This window comes from Amblyomma americanum, chromosome 1 (genome assembly GCF_052857255.1).
Source record: "Amblyomma americanum isolate KBUSLIRL-KWMA chromosome 1, ASM5285725v1, whole genome shotgun sequence".
Classification (NCBI taxonomy): Eukaryota; Metazoa; Arthropoda; class Arachnida; order Ixodida; family Ixodidae; genus Amblyomma; species Amblyomma americanum.
In genome coordinates, this window is record NC_135497.1 from 137454969 (window position 1) to 137481929 (window position 26961).

At 43.9% G+C, this 26961-nt stretch overlaps 1 protein-coding gene across 1 annotated transcript in view; it reads right to left on the minus strand.

The window, feature by feature from the left end:
- Positions 1-6006: 6006 nt before the first annotated feature.
- Positions 6007-26961, minus strand: part of LOC144113724 (nucleolar protein 9) — a 32090-nt gene continuing 11135 nt past the window's right edge. Inside the window, exons 6-11 of the mRNA XM_077647006.1 lie at positions 26728-26863; positions 23153-23345; positions 19203-19331; positions 16085-16261; positions 9939-10082; positions 6007-6297 (exon numbers count right to left, since the gene is read on the minus strand). Coding sequence (XP_077503132.1) covers positions 6031-6297; positions 9939-10082; positions 16085-16261; positions 19203-19331; positions 23153-23345; positions 26728-26863 — 1046 coding nt within the window. The 3' untranslated portion in view covers positions 6007-6030. The remainder of the gene's footprint in view (positions 6298-9938; positions 10083-16084; positions 16262-19202; positions 19332-23152; positions 23346-26727; positions 26864-26961) is intronic.

Here is a 26961-nt window from a genome sequence, read left to right on the forward strand (position 1 = left end):
ATGATCAGTACTTATGCATGCATAGTTACATGAAAACGTTTCTTACAAAAAATAACTAACACAATACTGCACGTGTAGGAAAAAAAATCGAGAGATTTATTACGCTCCTCAACGTCTCAGGAATAGTTTGCGACAAAAGGAATCATTTGATTTTCATGCGAATTACGAAGGTGAGTGATCCAGTCGCAGAAAATGCGAGAGGTCAGAAAACGAACCTTAAAGTTTATTCCCTCGTTTATGGCATCTTCGCTTTCGCTTTGGTCAAAGAAATGCGGCACTGAAATCAAAGAAATTACCTCACAATTTTTGACGACCACACTTCTAAAAAGTGTAATTTATAAATTTGTACTCAATATTTTGCTATAATTTTTCGTCACGAAACTAGACTTCAGGGCTAGGAAAGAGAATAATTCTAGAAATCAAAAATTTTCATCAAATCGACAAGCTTAACAAGAGGACAAGTCGGCCTGGCTGGTGCGTGGTCATGCGGCTAATAGCAGCGCTAAGCGAGACAGGAGATCGGGGACACGACGCTGTCCCCACTTTTCGCGCAGCGCGACACGTACGTATGTCAGCAGACGGTGAGCGCATGTCTGCTCCGACGAAACAACGCCAGCACTTCCCCTCACTACTGTCCCGAAGTAAAATCATTCCGGCTAGTGCAGAGTGTCAAAACTTGTTTTATTCAATGACTAGCGCATAAATAAACGGCAGGAACGCTTTCTACATGTTTACTACTAACCATATATACAATACCGAGTGGCAAACTATTTGTCTTTATAGGCCGCACGTGGACAACGCGAGCTCGTGTATTTCGACAAATTACTAAGTTGGAAGCATCGACCATTGCTATGATTCGCAGAAACTGGAAACGCGCCTACAAGCCTTGAAAACCCGCGCACAACACCTATCCGCGACGCCGCTCCCCGACCTTTTGCCTACCACGAGCTCGCTAGCGACTGCAGCGCCACCACGTTTGTTTACAAACATGCAGGAGGTCCATAAGTAAAACACAAGTCAGCTGGCGGCAGCTCCAGACACTTTCTTTAATCCGTACATATACTCTATATGGTTCCCAGAGCAGTTTAGCCCCGTCTGTTCTTTACGTGGACACCATAATGCAGACACACCACACATCCTGTACTCATGTAATCAAAACAAGCCGTCGAACAGTCCGCAGCTCTCTACCCAATCGCAGTGGGGGGCCACGCTGCTCAGCTCGGACCCGGAGGTTCAACTCCGAGTCACGGAGCGGGCCGAAGAGGTCGATGTCGTTCGGCCACCTGGCGTCCAGCCTAGAAGAGGAGCCCACCGCGGGGAGGGGAACGTCACCCCAACCCGCGCCTATGACCTCTTCTTTAATAAAGTTTACCTCCTCCTCCTAGAATACTCGGAGAACTTCAGAACGGGTTCAGAAGGGGTAGACGCTTAGAAGATAACCTGTTCGTGCTTATACCCAATGCATAGAAAAAGCTAGGGCGGAATACAGACCTCTGTATTTAGCCTTCCTGGACATAAGCGGTGCATACGACAACGTGAACAGGGAACTCCTGTAGAACATAATAAAGATGAAGGTATCGGTCATGAGGTAATTGGTTTTCTACAAGAAATATACCGAGAAAATAAAGTTGAAATAACATGGGAAGGGATTAAGAGTACAACTGTTGAGGTACACAAAGTATTAAGGCAAGGTTGTCCTCCGCTGCTGTTCATGCTTTATATGATAAATATGTAAAGAAGGCTACAAGGAAGCAATCTAGGGTATAGTCTGTCATACATATTAGGCGGAAAGGTCGTTGAGCAGCGACTACCGGGTTAAATGTATGCGGACGATATTGTACTGTTAGCAGATTGTCAGGAAGATTTGCAAACTTTGGTTAATTGCTGTGGAGACAGTCTAGGTTTCATTTTTAGCGCAAGTAAGGTGTGATGGTTTTCAACGGTACAACTGATCAGGAGCTTAAAGCTAGTGCCCGGCCTGCCAGGCGCCACCCGATCTCGGCTTCTAGCCTTCCATTAAAGTGGATGCCATCTCCTGTAAAGCCTCCGCCAAAGCCTGCTCTATGCACTTCCCTGTTTGTCTGCCACTTCAAAGCGTTTCTCCTGGCTTAACTTCCTTATCTCCCGATTAACAGCCACAACGTTCTTGGCAATTTCTCCGTTCCGTCCTTGCACTTCCGGCACTGTGCATACTACGATCTGAACTTGCTGTGTTATCGCCCTTAAATCGTTAACTCCCTCCGCTAATCTTTCCACTACTTTTGCGGCTTCACCATTCAAGACATCATTTAGCCCCGCCGCTACCACTACCAAATTGCGCTCTGCCACATTCTTGGAAAGTTCGTTTTTTTGTTTCTCTCAGTACTGGGTCCATTGTCCTGCCTGGGAATGGCCCGACTGCTACCCGCTTGTCACCCTTTACACGCTCCATTATAGTTCTTTTGCGCCTACTCATATTTTAGTCACCACTGATAAGCACTGGGCTATTCCCTTCCTCCATTCTAACTTCTAGATTATTATGTTGCCTCTTATCTGTGACTGTGACCTCATTACTGGGAGTTAGCTTGTTCCCCTTCTCTTCATCTCCTCCAGACTTCCTAGCTGCCACGTGTGCGTAGCTGTTCCTGTCTGAACCTGCCTGACCTAATTCCTTATCGCAGTCCATGCCAGCAAAGGCCCCATCCACGTGGCTGGCGCTGGAATGTCCGCCAAAGTGGCTTCGCTTGGCGGTGTCAGCCATTTTTGCCTCCAACAACTGACTAAGCTGTTCTTGAAGTTTCCGCTTCTCTGCCCTCTCTACCAGTAGCTCTTTTTCTAGGGCATCCATGTATACGTAGCGCTAGGCTGGTGTTCGCTTCGTCAGCGCTGTCCAGGCGTGAACTTAATACGCAGCATTAGCACATAAAATCCTCGCCTTCGGCCTCCTCTACAGATTCGAACTGCGTTTCCTTGAAATTCACCGACGCCATGCCAAGGCTGGCAGCGCCGTTTGCATGGTTACAACCATGTGAACGCTCAGCTGATCCAGCGATGCTTCGTCACGTCGACGGCGCAGAAGGGAACACTGATCAGTGACGTTCCCTTACTTATGGATACGAATTCGAACGCGAGATACTGCGACGGTGTGACAGCCTGCGCAATATATCGGACACATTTAGCATAGCGCGTACCGCTACTGCTTACCGCCAACCATCACCCGTCGCTCCTAGCGCGCTGGTTGGTCACGGCGAGCAAGGAGCGCACGCTGTTGACGGGAACGTGGCGCCATCTGGCGCTGCCGCCCGGTTATCCTTCACAAGCTGACGATGAGCACTCCCTGCTAAACGTGAAACGCGCGCATCCTTCCTTGGGACCTAAACGAATGCTTATAGAGTTCAATGGCTCGGTCGGATCTATTCCGCAAAGCCGTTCTCAGATACATAGAGAGTAGCCATAAGTGCTGAGTGCTAGGTCGTAGGATGTTTACAGAGGTGCAAAGTCCTTCAATGCAAAAAGTAGCCAGAGCCTCTGGTGGTGTATTTTTGTTTTACTTGCTTTACAGTGCTTTTATCTAGGGCAAGTTGTTTTTTATGTAATATAAAAAACAAAAACTTGGCAAAACGTATCTCTAGATATTAACAATATTAACACAATTTGCAGTATATTTACTCTTTGTCCAATCTCCAAGCTCCCACTAAGTGATGTCATATCCGCTGCTAAAAACCGCCACTGTATGGTGACACCGTCAGCGCCACCAAAATATTAAAAACCGCGGTACGACCGATGCTAATAGCATCACTATAACTCATTCTATGCAACCAACAGGCAAAACAATGCACTGAAAATGTGTTTCGGGACCCCTTTAAAGGTGAAGATTAAGCATTCTCTAATTTTTTAAATGCACTTTTGAGTTATCTGCAGTCAAAATTTGAGTTCACCCGTCTTCGCGCCTTTCTCTCTCCTCTCGTCACTTTCTCACATTGAAATGTCGCCACTCCGCCAGCACTACCCTAACCTAAAGTCACTGGAACTCTTCCAGTGACTTTACTCTAACCCAACCACCCACGCGGTCCCTCCGCCGGCTGCCGGCGCGTGCGGGAGGGTGGCGGAGCTTCCGGCCGCGGCCATGCTAGCTGCATGACGTCATTAAGAGACGTCATCACGGCGAACCAATTACAGCCTTCCGCTGCTGACGAGGGCTGCATGACACGTTGCGCGCGATTCCGGGCTAAGCCCGGCACCACAGGTCGCCGCGAGGCGTGGAAGCGCGAATTTTTAAAAATGTATTGTAAATGATAATAATAATGGTTTTTGGGGAAAGTAAATGGTGCAGTATCTGTATCTGTCTCATATATCGTTAGACACCTGAACCACGCCGTAAGGGAAGGGATAAAGGAGGGAGTGAAAGAAGAAAGGAAGAGAGGTGCCATAGTGGAGGGCTGCAGAATAATTTCGACCACCTGGGGATCTTTAACGTGCACTGACATCGCACAGTACATGGGCACCTTAGCATTTTGCCTCCATAAAAATGCAGCCGCCGCGGTCGTTTTCGAACCCGGGAACTCCGGATCAGTAGCCGAGCGCCCTAACCACTGAGCCACTGCAGCGGGTTATGCAAGCTCATCCTATACAATATTCTTCATTTCCTTTTCCCTGCGTTTCTCAGTAAACCGTATTTACTCGCACAGCACACGGGCGCCTTAGCGTATTGTAAATGATCGGTTCGCTTTTGAGGTCCTCTACGCGGCATGAACACTTGGTGGCTTGTACTCTACAAATACAAGTGTATTATAGTCAACCTCAAACACCCTTTCCAAGGACCCTTTAACGCCTGTAATTCTACCTTCATGTCTTATCAGTGCATACAGTCTGCCGCTTCGGTCTGACCTCATCAGCATAGATCGTGGATCGAGCCTCCGTGTCATGTTGGAGGTTTCCTGCTACTCTGCGCATGGCCAGATTAAGCAGCATAGCTTTGATGCCCATTCAGGCGCCATGCCACGTAAACAGACTGGTCGAGCTATAAGGAAATTCCTAATCCGATTCTGGGCACGTTGACTCGGATAGCGATCAGCGAGCTCTTCAAGGATAGCACCATGGCGAATGTTACCGAACGCTTTATACATATCGACGGCAAGCAAGTCTATAGTCGGGTAGGCCATGCGTGCCAATGTTTTTAGGTTAGCTGCGTGCTGTGCGATTGATGACGCGCCGCAATACCAGTGTGTGCCAAGGCTAGGGCGAAAGCCCGTCAGAGCTGGATGAATACCGGACAGAACAATTTCGAGATATGAAATGCACGTGTGAAACATGCGCTCGATAAGTTTACGAAGAGTTGAGGTCAACTCGATTTGTCCGAGATCGTTAGGATGTTTCGTTTCTTTAACAGGTTTCGGTACTGGGAAAATGAGAGAGAGTCCCTGAAGCCCAGACGCTAACGACCTGGAAGAGAGCATCAGCTCCAAAATTGCGGTTTATATACCATATTTACTCACGTAATTTCCGCATTTTTTCTTTAAATTAAGGCTTCAAAAAAGGGGACACACAAATTACGCGGATATTTTTTGCACACGTCCTAAAAACGCTACAAAGGTCATAACCCACAATACCGTCTCTCACCCCTCGCTAGCCAAAAAAAAAAATTAGCTGCGGTTTAGCTTTGGTTAAACCTGGTGAGACGCGAAAGAAACCTCCGAGTCCGCGTCGCTGGTTAGACGTGCCGCCTGAAGTACTTTCTGCTGTTTCTTCGCCAAACAGTACGGGAGTTTGAGGAATCGGGCACGCGTGCTACTGTTCGTCAGGCACTCGCACCTTTTGCAACCGCGCACATAGAGTCGTCCGCGCTGATTCAAAGCCTGCCTTGCACGCACCCACGTACACGTTGGTGGTCTGTTGCAGCAGAGAACGCAAAATATGAATATAAAAGTTTTTTTTTGTCAAAAATCCGGGTATATGCTCAAGAGGTGTTGCTGTGCCCATTTAAGGACATTCTAATTCATTCCACTGTAGATCATTCTTTAAAACAGATTATACGAAAACAGAATAAATTCTTTATTTTTCCTTAATGATGTCTTGAAAAAGACGTGATGTCTTTTTCTTGGTCTTCTGGAGTTCAGCCCAGTCATTACGGCGATGAATGAAATGATAAAGGGAAAGCTTCTTAGAAACTAATCTGCCATGTACAGATGTTGCCAGGGCACTTTCCTTATCTGAAAGCTCTTCTGCAATGTCCACTTTCTGTGCCATGCTTGCAACATCCCACAAGTTCATGACAAAACAACTGCCATATTTGTCCATTGCAAGACTTCCATAGAGTCCCTGAAATAACAAAACCTAGGGTTAAGCACAGTTCAACTCCACAGCTTATGCAGAGCCTTTTGTCAAAAGTTTTAGCCCATAGCACATGTGACACATGACACACTTGGCCGGCAATGAAGTGGAAGTTCAGCTGGAACCAGCAAATTAGAGGCCACACTCTCAACACTGTTCGTGTGTTTGAATGGTGTTTGATCAGCTGGCACTTTTGCAGCCGTACATCGTGCTATTACTACTGGTGAAGCGCTGGGTGCAAGGCAGTCACAAATTGTCCTTGCGTGCAAGGTGCTTTGCTAGTTAAACCCTTGACTGCTACCACAAGCAAATTGTGAGACAAAGTACAGACAATCAGGTGAGGCAGTCCCAAGTGTAGTGCGAGCCTTGCTGGCACTTACTGCGTAAAACTTCCAAGTGGGTGTACTGAGAAATTAATGATGTGCTCTTTAGTGATAATTAGCCTTTCTGGCGCTTCATGTCCAGTACCCCAACTTCCTACATCGCATGGCAACTGCTATGCAATTCACTTTTTTCACCATTTACCTAAAAAATTTGCCATTATTACCATAACCACCATTTACTATAATTTACCATTTACCATAATGTTGTCTTGAGCAAACCATTAGGATCTTATAACAATTCTGTTGGGTTCCAAGAGTTTTATGATTTTGTATGCCTAACTCTGAGGTAGAAACAAGAACTGAAATAGTTGCTTTACTATGTAAACCAGTGGAAGAATATGACAGGTGGCTGGATGATGAGTCACCTAAGGGGTGACAAAGCTGTGCACATTTCGCGCTACTCTAGGTAGATGGTGCTACTGAAATGGAGGCCATTGGTAGCGTGTGCTTTTCAAGTGCGCATGCTCCACAGATCTGAACAGTGTCGATAAAAGAGGTGAATTCGGTTACTCCGCACAATAAAAGCGCAATGTTAAGTAGGACTTCAAACTTGCAGGCACTAAATAAGCTTGTGTGTTGTGGGATTATGCATGAGCATTTTTCTGCCCCCGACCCTCTCTTCTAGAGTATGTCAGGGTAAGTCGAGTGCGTCACCAATTAGACGAATACTGGCAATTGCACACTCCTCTCAGCAGATACCTCTTGTGAAATATCTGATACAATATGATCATGACACAGATCTGTCCCAAGCTTGAGAGATCGAGCCAAATGTTCAGCACAGATTTGTCGAACGCGACTGCGAAAATCAGCATTAAAGCTTGTTCTCATGTAGCCGCACATTGCATCAGCATGCAGGTAGGATTTTATGGCATAAAATAAATTTTATGTAAATAGTTTTCGAACAGCAGCGAAATGCGGCAAGACTTCACGCCATCGCTCCCCACGACCACATCCCCAATGGCCGCCGTCTTGGTTTTGTTTGAAAGCTGGGCCCCTTGCCCACTACCTGGTATTACTCACTACTGTGAAATATTTGTGGAACGTCCACATTCCGCTGTTTTTTGAGGCCTCCGCTGTTCTTTGAGGCCCCTACAACAAGCTCGGAATGGTTGGCGAGCACACTTCAAATGAGATTTTCTCGGGTTCCAGTTTTTCGTCAACACGACTAGCCTTACGGAAGTTTTGAATATGTTTTTATGGTGAAATTTCAATTAATCTTATACTGTTGAATTCAGAAAGAACCAAACTGAGGAGCTATGCATTTTTGTTAGAGTGAGTCAAACATTTGAAATTTTGTGAACCATAATGTCACCTAGCTATACTTCATTGTTATGGTGCTTCGACAAAATTTAACCTTTTTATATAATGATGTGATCCAACAACAATATAATTAGCATAGCTCCAGATGGCAGGTCTTTGGCTACAACCCCATTTCAATTGAAACCAAAAAATGTAGAAAAATAGTGTCTTAACAACCAGCAAGAATTCAACTAATTAGGGTTCAGTTATTCAGTGCAGGGTTCAGTTAGGGAACTAATTGAGACATACTGAAACTAATTATATTTTTGAAAACAGAAAGGAAAAAAACATATACCCACCAAATTTCATTCCGATATCTTCAATAATAAAAAAGTTCTTTTCGAGACCCACGCCTCCCTTCAAGTAACTATTCTGCTGTTAAGTCCCGACAGATACTTCTGTTTTTTCAGAAAACATTAAAACTCAGATGGCCCGTTTGCAGGATGCTGGAATATCATTTCTTAAAAAGCCTCCTTGATGCAGACCGACCACATGCACAATGCTGGTGCATTCTCTATCACTGAATAAAAAATACAATTTGATATGTTGAGTAAAACAACAAAGCTATAACTAAAAATGGCTTGACTCAAAAAACAAAAAGTCAATCCTCAGAAAACCTGTTTTAAATGTTGGGTGTACACCCTTTTTATGCTGTCTTTCTGATTGGATATTCAGACGGAACTTTTAGTGCTATAACAAAACACGTACATGAATGAAAAGGAAGGACACGGGACTGCATCAGTTTAATGTTACTAGTGGAAGCTCAAAAGATGCAGGAGACTACGAACAGAGAAATGGTTTGGTTAACATCTCAAAATGACTCAGGCTATGAGGGATGCTGTATTGGAGGGCTCCGGTAATATAGACCACCTGTGCTTCTTTAACATGCACTGACATCGCACAGTACATGGGCCTCAAGCATTTTGCCTCCGTCAAAATGTGACCGCAGATCCGGGATCGAACCCGCGTCTTTCGGGTCAGCAGCCAATCAAATAGAGAGAATGATTATAATTATTTGACTTTACTCAGATAGAGCTTTACTCAACGTTTTGCAGCTTTCTTTTATAGCTGTATGACTGCACTCATGTGAATTTTTAAGGAATCACAAACTTACAAGGGTAGGGAAATGAAGGGCTCATTGTGACATACCAATTAAGGTTATCAACAGTCACTGAAACCAAGGAAAGCATAGGGGAATGACTCCTTTTTGTGAAAAATTTTTGGCGCTAATCAATTCCCATTGACCAACACCACAAACTAAAACATTTCCCTGTCCTTTCCTTGGCTTCTCACAACAAATGATAGCAGTTCAGCAATTAGCAAGTTGACTTCCAGTACAACATACTAAGTTGTGCTCTGAACTTGATAATATATATGGCAGTTAGTGGCTATTGTAGCAGACTTTAGACTGGTGTTTGAACAGAATGCAAAACATGGAAGCCATAAAATGGTGTTGCCACACACACCCAGCCCAATCACTGCATATAAATTCATATCATACTTGACACCTAAAAATTAAGCCACTGTGGAAATATGAACTCATTAATTCAGCTGCAAATTGGTACACTAAGAAAACAGCTTTCCCCTTCGACAAACTGCGCGACAATAATTATGAGGGATAAAACTACGTGACTGTACGGAAGACATAAGCTCAGGAAGAGAGTTCGAAGCTCCTCTGGAACTATCTGCCTTATCTGAAGTCTTCTACGCCTCGAGGAATTCTCCTGAACATATTAGGCACATCACTCTTGCTTCAAATTGTTGGTAACTTATCCAGCCATCTAGTACCCGTTTTCTTTGCTAGCTCCGTTGGTAGAGCAACTGAGCCACAGATCAAGAAGATTTCAAAAAGCTGTGCTCATTTTTCCTCTGTAACCATAAGACTGCAGTCAAGTAAGTTTTAGTTGTAATTTTCATTTGTTTCCTTTCTTGGCCCACCATACGTACCTTAAGCATCCTGATAAGTTCTTCCTTACTTGCCTTCTTCACTTGGTCACTTTGCACAAAAGCGTCTAAAACGTGGGACCCGCAGGGACAACAGGCAATCGCTTTTAATGCTTCAGTGCTCATACTCAATAGGCTTTGTGCAACCTGGAAAAAACATAACATGGTGCGTACTATTTCCGCCAAAAATGACAACATATTTGAATACTGAAAAATATAAATGCACCCTGAAATGTGACATACTCCACACCCATACAGTCAAGCCCGGATATATCGAACTCAGATATTTCAAATTATTGGCTATATCACACACCGATTATCCCCTTGAAAACCCTGTGTAAAAGTATAGGAAAGTGGCTTCGAATATTGAACTCCAATTCTGCTGGTCATTCGATACATTTAGTGACGCGCCGCTTCTCCTAACGGCACTCTTTAATAACTTCTCGCGCAAGGAAATGGGGCCGCTGCAAGGACTTGGGCATCTGCTGGCAGTGCTAGTGCTGTGAAACTGCGTGAAGAGGCGAATGTGGGGTATGCTTGAGTGCCACCTTTGGTCTCTTGTAATCACCTTTGGTCTCTTGTAATCATTTTCCAAGCCAAATTGCTGTCATGCGCTGAAGACAACCTAACTAAAACCTATCGGCGGCCCTCGCTTGGAGTGTTTCACTTGCTTCGTGCCTTAAGGCATTGCAGAAATTAAGTGTACCTTAAATTTAATGAGGTTACTCCACCTACAGCGTGCTGGTAACAGGATAATACATCTTTGAAAGGTAGTGGCTAGTTCCAAAGCACCGTCCACTGCGGCTTAGATGTGAAGCAGGTTAGGCCCAGCAATGCCTATCGAGTGGTGCACTGCCAACACGCCAGCGGGCGGCATGTCGCTGCAGGAAACGTGTCACTATAGCGTAGGCACAAAGTATTAAGGCGAAAGCCTTTAATGGCTCATGCTCGCGCACATGATCGTTTCCGTACGTCCATGACGCTTCGTTTAGTGGTAATGAATAAAGATAGGAGAAAAGAATGGTTGCTTCAGATAGAAAAGGAAAAAAATGACCCTAGAAACCAAGTTTGAAGACTGTAGAGTGTTTAGTTAATTAATTATAGCCAAACATGTTAAAATTGCATCGAAATAGCGCAGATGTCGACATAGCCACAGGAACGGTGGGACGTCACATCCACCGGACATTGTCAGAGCATAGTGAAATAACTCGGGAACTAATAAAGATAGGAGAAAAAGAATAATTGCATTTGATAGAGGAGGAAAAAATGAACCTAGAAGTCAAGTTTGATGACTGTAGAGTAATTAGTTAATTATAGTAAAAAATGTCAAGAAATTGCTTTGAAGCAGAAATGGACCTCGACCAAAACCCAACAGAAGATAAGAAGTTCAGAAGCAACGCCAACAAGAGCCAGCGTCAAGTGGTTCAGTCGAATAAACAATCAAAGAATCATAAACAGATGTTTTGTCTTTAATGATAATGCACTGAGGCAACAACAGAAGCAGCCAATGCTGCGTGGAAAGGCTTTCGCCTCATGCAGTTTAGATCGTCAACGTGCCCGAATTTTTTCTTGCTTTCTAGGTTACACATAAGCTTATCTACTGCCGTTTCATATGTTGAATTATCAATATATCAAACTATTTCGCGATCCCCTTGGAGTTCTGTATATCCCGGTTCAGGTTATGCTGCTCTTATTTTCATGCAATTATGTACACAGTTCGTTTTTCAGCATCTTGTTGAAAAACCAACCATAACCAGATGGAATATCAGCATGCATACTGACAGCATCATCAGAACAATGCAATGTTGCACTCCATTTCCTTAGCACAGTATTAATGAAACTTGGAATACTTAAACAATTATTCCTGCCAATATCACAATGAAAGTCTGTTTCAAGGTACCTTATACTTTTCAAGTTAAAGAAATTAACAAGCACACAAAGTCCTCCCAGTTTTAAATATCTGAGCAAATATTTGAATGAATCTTAATGCCAGTGTGCTCACAACGGTCTATTTTACACAAAGAAACTTGATCCCTGCGCCCCTAGTAGCCATTTAGAAAAAAGAGCAAAACCTTATTCACATGCTGACATGTTATCCATTTTCACACAAAAAAGCAAGTATCGAAATGAGGGAGCAATACAGATGAAATTGGGCAGCTGCCTTCCCTAATGTCTCAACACTGACATTCATGATAGGAGCATTTTAGAATTATTTGCTGAAGGATATTAGAAGGCTGAATTACATCAACTACACAAAACATGAAGCCTCAAAAAAAAATACCAGTGTTATTGTTAAGCTCCTTGTATCAGTGAACTGTTGCATTGTGTGCACATTGAGCTGCTTAGTGCAATATCACACAACTGCCCATATTTAACTGCCAGAGATTTTTAAACTACCACACAAAATTAAATTTTTCGTACATATGGCTTTGTTTTCACCATCCCATCTTAGCATTTATAATTCACAGTTGTTGCTTTTCTGCTTTTCCTACTGAATTTTCATTCTTGAAGCATTTGCTGTGCTTACTGCTTTTTCTAGGGCCGACTTGTACCCTTTTCCCATGGTCAAATTTAGAGTCAATTTCAAAGAGCGAGACATAGTTTTAACCCCTTAACCGTTTATTTATAGTAACAAATTTCTCACCACAACTGCTTATTTTTATTATTGTTGAATTGAAAATATGTTGTAAAAAAAGCATGTATTAAATATTAAAAAAAAATAATCGAGCCAGTTACAAAGGTAAAATACCAGAATGAAGTTTATTGCTTGCTCCTTACAGAAAATCAGCTGCCTGCTGGTTACCACATCACAGATCGGACGTCTGCTCTCCAAGTTTCACACAGGAAGATTTGCAACGGTGTGATAGATCTCAAAACATGGAATTACACACAGGGGCTTGTTACACTTGCTGCACCAAAATCGTGTTTTCTTCCTTAGCTTCTTGCCCTTGTCTCGTTTTTTGCAGCAAATGAAGCACTTTCTTGTTGGCGGTGGTTTGTTTTCGCTTGGCTGAATGTAAGCCGGAAAGTGCCGCTCCTTGAGGCGTGCAGCATCGAGCACATCAGATGGCCGTCCATGCTTTGCTTTCTTGGAGGGGTCCAGGTACTTGCTCAGTATTGCGTCTAAAACGGCGAAACGGTAGTCATGGTGAGTCATCTTTCCACCATCTTTTTTGTATAGTTATAGTAGTTTTGTATAGTATTTTTTGAATGTAGCCTCATCCACCATGTGGTGAAAAATCTTCTTGTAATATATTTTCTGCCGTTTCCGCGGGACAGGGTAGTTGGCCGGCATCTGATCAGACTTATCCACACCTCCCATTATGTGGTTGTAGTCTCGCACAATACTTGGCTTTGTGACGTTTCGCCCTTTTGAGTCAGTGAACGTTTCAATGCTTGCACTATGCACTGTGCTCAAGACTGTCACGACCTTCTTGTCGCACCATTGGAGGGCGACACATTTACCCCGATGGGAAGCCTGGACCTCTCCTTTCTTCAGCTTCATGGTTCGAAATTCGGGAGGCATGTCCTTTCTGTTTCCTCTGACGGTGCCGTACACGTCTGTGCAGTTCTGAAGGAGGAGATCCACGAGCTCTGGAGAAGTGTAAAAGTTGTCTAGGGTCGCACAATACCCCTTGCCACGCAAGGGCTCCAGGAACTTCATTACAGCATTGGTTCCCATTGGCGAGCTGGGTTCAATGTTTGCTGGCGTACCGAGATTGGTGCCTTTTCCAGTGTAGATGACGACATCCCACACGTATCCTGACCATGCCTCACAAAGCATAAAAAATTTCAAGCCAAATCTTACTCTTTTCAACGGAATATACTGCACCCATCCCAGCCTGCCTTTGTAGAGCATGAGGCTTTCGTCAATGGATATGTCCCTCTCAGGTATGCACGCTGAGCGGTAGTTGTTCAACATCCGAACAAAAAATGGCCATATCTTGTGCAGCTTCGGCTATGCATGCCCACTGAGGTCGGTGACAGAGGCATTATCAACAAAGTGAAGCATCCACATTAGCAGTTGGAACCGATTACCACTCATCACTTCTCCGAAGATAGGTGTGAACAGGAGCTTGTTTTTCGACCAGTACATATCTTGTTGCGGCTTGTGAACAATTCTTTGCAAGAGTAGGAGAGCAAGAAACAACCACATCTCCTCCTTTGTGACAGGCACCCATTTTTTGAGGCGGGAATGCTCAGTGGGGCACAAGCTTTTGATCTTCTCTGCGGCGTAGCAATTCGTTTCGTCAACCATCAAAGAAATAAGCTCCTCATCAAAAAACTGCTGAATGTATTCAAACAAGTCATCAGGCGAAGAAATCAAGAATTTCTTACCAGGCACAGCCAAAAACGGAAACCTGGGAGGTTTGGTTGGAATGTTGTCCAAGTCGATCCTCATCCATTGGCGCGCACTCGCGATGCTATCTTCTCGACTGTCCATTTCTTCATCAGAAGAACTACTCATTTCAAGGTCGTCACTGTCGTCCTTGCTTCCCGAAACAATGTACATTTCTGTGTCAGAATCATCTTTGCAAGAAGACGACGACGAAGAAAACGTTCTCTTCCGTATGGACGGACCAGCAACACATGTGTCTCTGCCACAGGACGCCATTTTTACAACTCAAGTTGCATCACGAAAACGGATTTGGAACTGTAGAAAAAAAAAGCAACTTAACGGATCAGTGGTCCCATCTGTCGAGCAGTGCACGATATAAGCCGCTAACGAGTGCTGCTCGTCCAAAACGGCGAAGGAAAGGAATGCATCTACGAGGATGAGCTACACTCGTCCGAAACGGTTTGGGGACAGCTCGGGAAGGACGAGCTGTGCTCGTCTGAAACGGTTAAGGGGTTAATGCCATTTGTGCAGCACCACACAACAAATTTTACTTCAGTGATACTTGCTGCAAAATGCACTTGCCTTGAAGTGACTGTGACAATAAAACCAGTTGCCGGGCTCGTTGAAACATTCGCAACTGCTCTTACTGTCCACTGTCTATCTGCGTGCTCGTCTTTCTTAAACACAGTAGAACTTTACCTTAATTATGAGCATGAGTATCATTTCAACTGGCCCCAACATGCTCTAAATGCTGACCTCAATACCAGTGCTCCAGCAATAAAAGTAAATGTGCCTGAAAATGAGGATGCTATGTTTTACATAACACACTATCCAATTCTGCTGTTAAATTAGACATCTAATGTCAGAATAAGCGTGTTAAGTGGGCTCAACATATTCTGCTATTTTCTGGGTGTGTTTCATGCTTGTCTCAATAGTAAGATTTTATTATGTCAATAAACTTGTGGAAAATGTTTTTATTTATCAAATATTTTTATTTATCAGCCTTTATATGATGAAAAAATCATCTTGGTTGGAAGCTTGTGCTGCTGAAAATTTGGAGTGTGCGTGTGTTAAGTTTTCCGACTGTCATCAACATCAATTCCGAATAACACTTCCCTTCCCCGTGTAGCACTGTGCTGCCAAGGTGACACTACGAAGCGAAAAGCACTTGCTCAAAGCGACAGTAAATTTGCCCTTCTGACATTAGCATTACTTCTTTTAATGTCAACTCTAATCTTCACAGTGGCACCAACTAACAACAGATCAAACATTTCAACCCGGCTTTCCACCCTATTATGACACCATGCAAGAATTTGTTCTCTTGTTTACACTTAAATTTCACACAGCAATTCCACTTCGAGGTCTTCCCCATACACTATTGCATTCAGCATCATCACAACCCCAGTTTCCGAAGTACAAGTTGAAAACTGGCATTACCTGCAAGACCAACCTTTGTAAGAGCGAGTCCAGCCACCTGAGTGGACTAGTGTCACTGCCTGCCAAAAATAAAACAAGTAAACCAGCTATATTGTCTTTAGAGTTGTGCTTTTCCAGGAGACAATGACACTAGCTGACATGGCTTGCTAAACTCTCTTGCAAGTGCTGGTGCTGAAGGCAATGACAGCTTTCCAATTTTACCACACAAAAAAAGGCAAGTGCCACAGTCAACTGCACTTCTATATATAAAGAGCAGATGTCAAAAACCAGCAGTAAAAGAGAAAAACTTCACAAAGTTGTCAAAATAATTTTATGCAGGTTACTGCACACACACAGGAAAATGTGAAACATGAATTTACATGCGAAAAAATACCTTTTGTGTCTTTCCAAAAGTAAATAAATGTTGTAACAACACGCTCCCTTGGTAGACAACTGCTGTTCCTTGATGCGCCTGGTCATAATCTTCATATCGCTTCATATAAAGAATGAGCGGTGTCAACAAGACATGCCGATCTTCAGGTTCAGCACAGTGAAGAGTTTTCATTAAAGCCTTGAGGTAGCATAAAAGACAGAACAGGTATAACAGAGCATGAGTTGGTACACTTCGTTAGACGTAACAATGAACACAAAGTACTAATAGCATTTGCACCCTACGCATTCCTGAGGTAAGCAAAAACCAAAGATAAGTGCACACAGCAAGCATGGGGCAATGGGATCCTATCACAAAGTGACAGTGATGTGTTTTTCAATGCACCCATATATAAAGTGTCACCAAACTCCAGGTCATGCATGCATGACTTTAGCAACTTGCAGTGCAACTGACTTAATAACACCAATACAACAGCACCATAAAATGGTTACCTATAACAGCTGGTACATTAATTTAATATAGCTTAGAAAGCCAAATCAGTTCTAACTGTCTAAAGTTCTAAACTAACTAGGTAAATATCTAAAGTAAAATATTTCTAACTCCCACAATTATCACCCTTCTCCAAAAAAAAGTGACAGTAATATGTATGCCATGCCCCTTCCCAAACTCCACTCAGTCAAGAGCACCCATCCCTAGACCAACATGGGTCTGAACCACATGGACTGTGCAGCTTACGATGGCACATTTGCCCACATGGTAAAGGCCCATCTGGATCACATTCTCAAAGACCAGCAGTTGAAAGTGGAAGTTCTTCATTTAGACATAATGCACCTGCAAGTCCTTCCCACAGCTATCACCCTACAATAGTCTAACAGCAATCTGAGCTTGCATTGGCAAGCAGGTACTGAATGGGCTACTTAGCAACACTGACACGCACTGTTGAAACTTGGTCAGCGTAGTCTCCTGGCAAAAATAGCCTTTTTGAAAACTGAACTGCAGATTCTACTCGCTAAAGTCAGTCACTATTCGTGTGCATCACCACTGCTACTCCTGCCCCAATAAAGCCAAACAGTGCTGCAGATGTTTGAGCCTGTACAGGTGACTGCACAACATGCTGACAGACAATGGCTTTTTGGCTGAGTGGAAGCCTTAGTGTCAGCGCACTAAAACACTTACAACAAGAAATTAAGTACTGCAGCATTTTCATTTGGCTGCTGAAATTGGCTCATTGACACATGTCGCTGTGCTGCACATTCCAGTTGCTACTACAAACAACTGGATTCTGTAAGACCCATGCCCATACGAAAGCTATCTGTGACTGTTTACTAAGATATCTGTTTGTAATATGTGAAAAACAGATATTAGCTGAATTCGGTGCTAACAGCTGACACTAGGTGCAACTTTCACAATGCAACACAGTTTTAGTGAGATACTACAATGTTTACGGGCATTTTTCCTTGTCACCAACGAGCCCTTTCAGTTCTAAGTTTTCCTGCACTCGACGACTGCTGCTTTCTGAGGTTGCCTGTGGTGTCAGTGGCAGCATGTTTGCACCACGACCAGTTTAAACAAACTTATTAGATAATGCCAGCCCCATAATGTAAATATAAAATGAAATGTCTCCATTAGCAACTTTCACACAACCTCTAGTGTGCTGTAGCACACTAGCTAACACCACAAAGCATGTATTCTCGTCAAAACAACTGAACGTGACTAAACTGACGGAAAGAATGAATTAAGAGGCATCAGATTAATAGAAGTCAACAGTATGAGCTTAACAGTTAGAGCTTAATACAAAGAGGCCACACCAAGCATTTGACCACAATACAAACAATCTGTGGCCAAATTTGGTGCAACTAATAAAACTTTTCTGAGCAAGATGATGTGAAATTTCAGAAGTGCAAATTCGTACAATTGAGCACATCAGCTGAACCCTACCTCTTGTACAACATAAAACGTAATCTTGCAAACTCCACACAAACACTAACACCTCCTAACACTAGAAGCTTCTATGTGCTGACCACCTGCATTATAAGGCTTCTAACACACTGAAGGATGTTATATATTCTTAAAAAAATTGCCATCTAATGGCTCTCCCATTAAATCTAGCTTTAATCAAATATGGGCAGTAAAGAAATGATGGTAACAAGATGACAGTATCCTAATTTTAGATTGCTCAGGCTAAAGATGCCTTACTTCCCATGACCCTCAAGCCTAAATGTACAGCTTCTACCACAGTGTCCACATTGCATAAGCAGTGTGCTGTAGAGCAAAGATTAAAATATCCAGCACCAACTGATGGGTTTAAAGGGGCTCTAAAAGGGGCTCTAATAAAGTTGCGGTATGCCTGTGATGTTAAAAGACACCGTTTCATGAATATCCTCCAGCAAGAATTTTTGTTTATGTGCTTTGTAAAGCCAAGTTATCTGTAGTCAAAATTTGAATTTCAGCACCTTCGTGCCTTTCTCCTCTCGTCACTTTTTGCACACTGAAAGGTCAGCGCCCCTCTGCCTGCCCCATCACTGGGGGTGGAGCTTCTTGACCCACCGGAGCTACGCCACTTATTGCCCGATGCCTGAAAGAATCTAACCAATAGCCATCTCTGAACTGGTATAAACAGCAGGGGTGCGACGGAGGAGGGTGTGAGCATGAAAAAGTCACCGGAATGGGCTCGCCAACTTTCACATGACTGTGGGTTCTCTGCTGTGTGTAGAAGTATATTATTTGGCCCAGGTGTTGATGACAACACAATGCAATGATTGAGCGAGTTGATGTACTCTTCTCAGAAGGTGTTACAGAGCCCCTTTAAGATAACATGCTTATGCCACCTGGGATAAAGTGGCCTCAGCTGGCAAAGAACCAGGCTAGCTGGAGAGAGGTGGGAGAGGCCTTTGCCCAGCAGTGGGTGTAGTAAGGCTGATGATGAGGATGATGCTTACATCTGTGTGGCTTGCACACAAGCATGGTTTCTGAAATCCAGCAGCACTGGTCCAATTCCATCCTAGCTCGGCTAATACACTACACTAGATACGCATACACAGGAGGATTTACAAACTAAGACATTTTTGCCCCTAAAAAGGAGAGAAAAGGAAGGCGAGTAGGAACTCAATTGTCTGCTTACCGTTACAAACCTTGCCTGGCTCACAGAGTGAGTTTTGCAGGCAGCTGCTATGCAAACTAGCATCGACACCTGTCCATGGTCTAAGAGCTCATTAAATCCTGGCTCCAGTTCATCATACATTTCTTGAAACTGCAAAAAAAATATCATGCTGTAAGACATTGCACACTGGAATTTTAACACTATCACGCTCACCTGCACCAGTGAGTAGAAAAAACATCAGAGGAATGAGTGAAAGAAGGCAAACTTTTTTTTTGTTTTTATGATGTCATAGCTATAACCGCATTTGTCAGAGGACCAAATGTAAAAGGTGAAGCTTAATAAAAAGATAAGAAAAAGCACTGTGCAATATCACTCCTTGCTGTGCTAGCATATCTTAGAGTCCCTAAACAAGTGCTGTCAGACACAAGCTACAAATGATGCTCACCTTGTGATGGTAATCTAGTGCTACCGCGCACAACAAAATGACACTACTTTAGCCAAATTGGTGGTACAAGTTAGATTTAAACAGTACAAATTACGGAACTCTCCATACGAATTGAAGTCCTATATCTGAGACCTCTCCAAGAGCATTGATTTAAGTTTAAGCGGTTCAATGCAAAAGTATGCCAAACCTGAGCATAACCCAAACAGAATCACCTCTTTTTCTGTTCACCCGCTAGATGCGCATGCTATGGTATCTCCTGCATTCACGAAGAAATACCGTATTTACTTGATTCCACTGTGCCCTCGAATGTAACATGCACCAGATTGTCATGCTTCGATAATAAAATATGCACGTAAGACCGCCTGATTGCCACTTGCCCCCATACACATGATCACCTTAATTTAAAGCATTGGCTTTTCTTAGCTCATTCCTTTGTGCCCTTGCCGGTGTCCAGACCTTGGCAGAGTGTCAAGATGCTGCGCTCGAATAACATCATGACGCATTTATCTTTCGACACGACCTCTGGTGGCAGTGCCATTCACGGCGAACTAGGCACAGCACCAAGATACTTGTGCGCCCTGGACGGGAACGCCGGCGGTGGTTGTATGTTTGGTGCGGGGCTGCCCGGCTGTGCCAGTGTGTACTTAGAAAGCATCTGCACACAAGGTCACCTCTGAACCGTAGTAAACTCTGCGAGCCTTCGCAACCGACGTTTTCATGTTGGCTCAAGTCCAGGTCGCCACCTTGCTGACAGGACACTTAAGATGCTCATGAGGCCCCTCTTTGTCCAAAACTCTGGTAGGAGATATCAATAATTTTGATGTGCAAGAAGTACCAAGCCGATGCTGATGCTGTTGCGGCTATTCTCCTTTGTACTGGGGGATCACGGCATATTGGATCAGGGCATTAAAAAATTTAAAGAAAATCAGAAGCAAAAAAAGAAAAGGGTTTCAGGGTTCCTAAAGCCGGATGCAACTTAAAGACACAGCAGCTTTTTCCCATCAAAGGACCCCCTTCCAGCCAACGGTGTCAGCCGATTCTCATGACCCTGCTAGTGTGACAAAGCGGGGAGTGGTAGATGAAAAGGGATAATCCCTTCCCTCTATGGTGGAGCCCCTGTCTCCATTGTGACGCCACTCCCTGCATTGTCACGCTAGCAGGGTCATGACAATTGGCTGATACCACTCGCTGGAAGAGGGTCCTTTGACAGGGAGTGTTCTTGAGTTGTATCCGACTATAATTCGCTATTGTCCTTGCTGGTGTGCCTGCCAACAGGCCTGAAGATGGCACTTTGTGGTTTCCATCACATTCGGGTTGACCATGTGCCCCAGATCAAGTGCCATCGCAAGCACCTCTATAATGTCATGCACGGAGCTAATGAAGTTGTGGGTGCTTGCGAGGACGGCGTTGCTGGTACAGTCACAGGTACAGGCCGCAAGTTGGGGCTCAATGATGACATGCTGTATTGTCTCCTCTGTCGCATCTGGGGCACTCTGCACTCTGCCTATTTGGGCCGGAGTGACCTTGTTCGCAATATCCCCCTCCTTGTCTCACATTGGAGCCCACTTCCTCTGGAGTTGTCGTACAGCGTTCGTACCAGATACAACGATATATCGCTTATGACGATCAAATTCTTTAGATTCATCAATTCTCCCATTGCCCCTATGTAAAAATAAACCATATATATAACGATAAAATTATCGGCAAAATAACAGACACAACAATAGAATTCTGGCTGCGCGGAAGGTGTTCACCATCAAAATCTGTCTAAAAGTGATAAAAACAAAATAATTTAAAGCGAAAGGCATAAAAACTCAGCAAACAGACCGGCGTGGCGAAATCCGAGAGGGGCGTTGCGTACAGCCCTGGGAAACAGGCGCTATCATAGTCACAATCGCTGGAGGGAGGGAATAGCTCGCTTGGCCGCCACTGCATAACGCTTTCTCGTACAAACATAGTTTCCGCCATTTCTGCTGGTTTGCATTCCTGAGCCGGGCAAAAAATGGCGGCTAAGCGCAAGGAGCTATATCTGAACTCCCCCCACTTTTATCCTTTTATCGTTGAGAATTTACTTTTTTTTAAAGCATTCGCTTTTCTTGCGCGTTCCTGTTTCACACTGCCTGCAGCGCAGACCTTGGCAAAGAGTTAAGATGTTGTGCTCCAATAACATCCTGGGATGTTTTATCTTTTGATGGGAGCTCTGGTGGGGGGTGGTTTTTCGCTGGGCGAACTTGGCAGAGCGCCAAGGCGCTATGCACCCTTGACAGGAGTGTCTCTGGCGGTGGCTACATGCATGGGGGAATACCTACATGCAGGTGGGAATACATGGCCACGTGAGTGTGTTCTTTTAGTTTTTTTTTTCCGGTCCAGATATAACGATCGGATTTTCCAGTTTTCTCAGTACCGTTATAAGTGGATCACACTGTATACGGTTTCCTTACTGATGCCATTTTTCAAGCTGTAGTATATGTCGCCATTTTTGTGATGGCGATAACAATACAGTGTTGCTGGCTTAGTTTCTTGATTTTAACGCACGTCATTGTTAGGTGACTTTTTATGCAAAAAAAAGGTGCGTGTTAAAATCGAGTAAATACGAGTACGTCAAGCTATGCCTAGCACTCAAGTCTGGTCAAGAACTGCACTTCCTCAGGTAGCGGTGAAAATAAAAATTACTAGAAGATCATGTGAGTGCTCAGCGCTCTGAGTTTACCCGAACTCGGACACCAACCACCCGTCTCACAACTTTGTTTTGTATTCAGCCATAACTTGTGTATTGTTCAAAATAGTATTATTTTCTTGTTACTGCTTCCTATAAGGAGGAGGAGGAGTTTAAAATGAAGTCAGCTAGGTGCATATACATGCATCAATGCAATGCACATCGCCCGACAACGACATAACTGCAACATGATGCAGATAATTCCAAGCACTTAATGTGCCCCCCCCCCCCCCCCCCCCCGACTACTTCTCCCATTATGAACACGATATCAGACAAATGATATCCAGTCATAGCTTACCAAATGCCACAATATGCATCAGCAGCCCTAAAAATTTTTAATGCCCACGCTTTTGGCGAAGATTTTTAAAAGATTTAATAGAGAAGCTTGGAAGTACTTTATATGTTAAAATTTGTTTTATTGAACTCAAGCATTACTAATCACGGTTCATGTGTCTGCTAAGTGTGGAAGTGAAGCTTATACGGCAGCAAGGTGACCTTGATGAATCACTGCACATAAGAATTAAGATTTTTATGTGCCAAACATACTAATGAGCTAGGAGCGATGCAACAGTGGAGGGCTGAGTAATTATTTAAACAACATGGAGTTCTTTAAAGTGTGCCGATAGCTCAGTATACGAGCATTTTTGCATTTTACTTCCATCAAAATCCGGCCATTGAAGCCAGGATCATGTCCAAGACCTGGTGCTCGAAGGAGAACACCACAGCCACCCAACAACTACAGTGGTTAAATTCTGTCTATATATCACTACTGCAAGCACTAATATAGTTTTGCATGTATTTTAGCCAAACCTGTTCAGAAGATGTAGCATGTTCAATGACACGCTGTGCACAAAATGTAGACACAGGATGCAGCGACATTTTTAGCAGAATGCCAGAAAGGTGGTTATCCCATAGTTTAGTGAAGGACTTGGGAGAGCACCGCTTCAGCATTTCTTCCACTGTGAATGATGCACTTGGGTCCAAAAAGGCAGGTGGAAGTCCTCTACAAATCAAACAAAAATTGCTTAGCCTCTTTCCTATACAGAATGCTTCAACATGCCACTGGCATTACCTTGAATCACATATTACGACACCTTCATTTTTGCAAAGGCACTACAGTGAAACTCTGAGCACGCATTTTTTTTAATCTTGTAACTTGAGGCCAAGCACACATATTCTCGGCAGTAACACTAGCAGGCCCTCCTACAGTGTGCTTGGCAGGCTAAGAATACTGCTGAAGAGACAAGTTATGATAGATGATGCAGTAGCATGAAGTATGTGCTAGAGTTTAGGTGTACAGACTGTTATATCAATAAAAAAAATAGAAGAAAAATTCTCTCAACTTTACAACTGGCTTGCTGGTGCTCAAATTTTGCAGAGAGGTGGCATCTGGCACCAACTTTTGTTTTATGTGAAGTTTGGGTCGGTTACTTTCCTAATTCGGTCATAATCTGCATCGTCTGCACCGGTGACGAACAAAACAAAACAAAAAAGCTTTCGCTGAGAGGGTACCGGTAGCGCCATATCACGCCCACCAGAGGAACAAGCACTCTGCTGCGGAGGTCATAATTAAACCACGAAACAGCAGAGAGGGGCAGTTGTGTGGCTGGATTAAAGATGCTTTCTCGTATACTTCACCAATACTGGGCACGGAAAATATTATTTGCACAAAACTGTGCCAAAGTTCGAGTTCAGTTCCTGTCGGTCACAATAAAGCATTTTACTCTTCATTTCACGCCGTCTGTTCTCGCCTTTCTGCCACATAGCCCTCCAAGAAGTAAACATGGATGTTAAGATTACAGGGTACACCACACATCAACGATGCATGTTGACATGCATCCTACTCAATAAGGAATTCACGGCGACAACAACAGACTTGGAAATGGACAGACAACTGGAATACATAATCATCAAGCTATTACTGCACTCCCGTGGTAGTAAAGGTTGTACACACGCCCTAAACCTTTACAGTCGCCCTCGGCAAACGAATATCACATGTCAAATATTCCTTAAGGCTCTCCAAACTGCCCAAAAGGCACCACTTCTCATAGCAGGAGACTTCAATGGCAGTAGCCACCTGTGGGGATATCCCATGGAAGACAGGAAAGGCAGGAAACTTGCCACAGCCATCACAGACCCACAGAATCAGACTCGAATGGGTAATTGTGTAACTAAAGACACAGGCTCAAATTTCACCCTAATAAGGAAAGCCAGAAACTACAAGTGGCATAATACCGGAAAAAGTCTTGGAAGTGACCATTACATTCTTCAGATAAGCCTGGAATCCTATTCCACCTTGGGGGATTCCCCTAAACATTTGACCAATATAAGCCATAAGCCTGGAATGCAACAAGTCAAGAAAACCCAGAGGCCAAGCTAAACTAACAGATTGAGAGAGATTCTGAAAAGATAGTGAAAAAGGCACTCCTCAACCCTTAACACCAACTATGATGAGTAGGCCTCCTTTCTACTTCTATGCAAGGCCAAACTAACCAAATCCCTGAAGACCTTGGAAGAACACCCAGCTATCGACAGCCATCTCCTCCACCTTTGGAAGGCACAAAGAAGCCTCACCAGGAAGCGGAAAACTAAGAAGCACAATCACAGATTAAAACTTAGAATGGCAGCCCACACCAAAAATGCTGACACATATGTGTGGGAGCTCGCTTGTAATAACTGGCTCGCCAAGTGCCACTCAATCAAGGGAAAGTTTGATGCTAAAACCATGTAGAACCTTCTCGCCCTAAAGCCCCCCTTCCCCCTCCATTTCAAGCACCTTCACTGCGGCTTTGATGCAACTCACGCCAGACTTAGCAACAGCAGATGGACGGCATGCTACTGTGGTGTGTATTCCGCCAGCGCCCGAGCCTGGCAAGCAGCACATCTCCGAAAGGAAACGCACCGCTAGCATAGGTGCACTCCGTTATGGCTCTTATGTCGGACCACGTTTTGTCCTTTGGTGTGAACACCGTGCGCACAAGACAAGTTGGCAGTGCTGAAGCACCATGTGCTCGCAGTTCCAGCTGGAGTCTGACGTGCAGAACGACGTGTCCATGGCCATATTGAGTGTCACGGGCAGTTATCGTGATGATGATGATGAATTTTTATGGCGCAAGGGAGCCTGAGGCCAAAGAGCGGCATGGCACAAGGTACTTTTTCTTCTACTCAAGGCGAGGTCAATGACCCATTTCCCAAGCATTTTACCCTAAATAAGCCGAGCAGCAGACCAAGGGAAAGCTTGTACCCATTGTATCACTGGTAGGTATCCGGCGGCACTGGGGATCAAACCTCGCACCTACCGCATGCGAGGCGGATGCTCAGACCACGAAGCCACCACTGCGGTCAGGCAGTTATCGTGCTTTAGCTCCCAGTGGAATGTACCATGCAGACAAAATTATGCCCATATGAAACAATTCTGGCTTGAAAAATGAGGTACTAGCGGAAACACAAAGACGTGTACAAAGACTAAGGTGGTAGACATGGACAAACGCTGGTACCCCCTTTTGCAAGTTCAACATGCACCAACTGGCCCAAGAGCCAACGTTTTTGAAATTCTTCTGGCTGACATTATTACTTTTTTTTTTTTTTCAAATTACTGGCTGCCAAGTTGGGGGGTGTGGTTATTAAATGGGGGCAGCCCTTACACAAGTATATACGGTATTTAGAACCCCCATGTCACAAAAACATGAACTGCTCAAAAGTTTTAGAAATTCATGCATGCTGCACACTTCCATGGTCGTGGAATCGCAGCCTTTTTCTGCAGTCAAACACATTTATGCCCAAATAATGATTTCTGTTATCATCCAAAGCTGCTTCCGCAACGAAAACTCAGCTAAGTGTCTTTTAATGGAAAATTCCACAATGTCAGAGAACAGCACCAGACTGCACTTCCTGGGTGTGCCACAGAACTTTGCGTCATCCATGTCCATTTCTTGTTTTGAAAGGTGATTCTTTTTCTTTTTTTTAGACAAGAAATGGCCCTGCCAGTCTGTCCAGCAGGAATTTCAAATGTAGCTGGCATCACTTACTTCATGAAGACAGTGCTTGATGCTTCGAAAAAAAAAAATTTTGAAGTCACGCGCACATCTGTAGATGCCACACTGCAAAAGGATAGTATCCTACAGCTACTTTTACTACACTTTCACACTGTATGCAAAGCTTAGCATATATTTCGGTTGAGGAAGTTTTGCTTGATGTAGCATGCACCCACACTTGTGCCTCACAAAGCACAGACTTTGAGAAAACATACCGGATTCTAAGAAATCCATGGGTTATCATAGCACAAATCCACTAAGATTTATTAACTGAACGCAATATACTGGAAGGAGATCTGAGGTGAAGTACATCAATTTCTCATAGTACTGAAAGAATAACGTAATACATACCTTTCGTCACTTGACTGAGAGAAAACAGCCTTAGCGACATGCTTCACAAGGCTTGACAGCATTTTAGGGTCTTTCTGTTGCAATACCATGATCAATGCTTGAAAAAGCAGTGATGTTACACTGTTGCTCATGATATCTGTGGGGAATATTGAGTACGATGACCTTTTGTTAGCATTACATAAGTGCAATTTGTATATACAGAAAATACCAAGATTAGAGTTCAATCATTCAGGA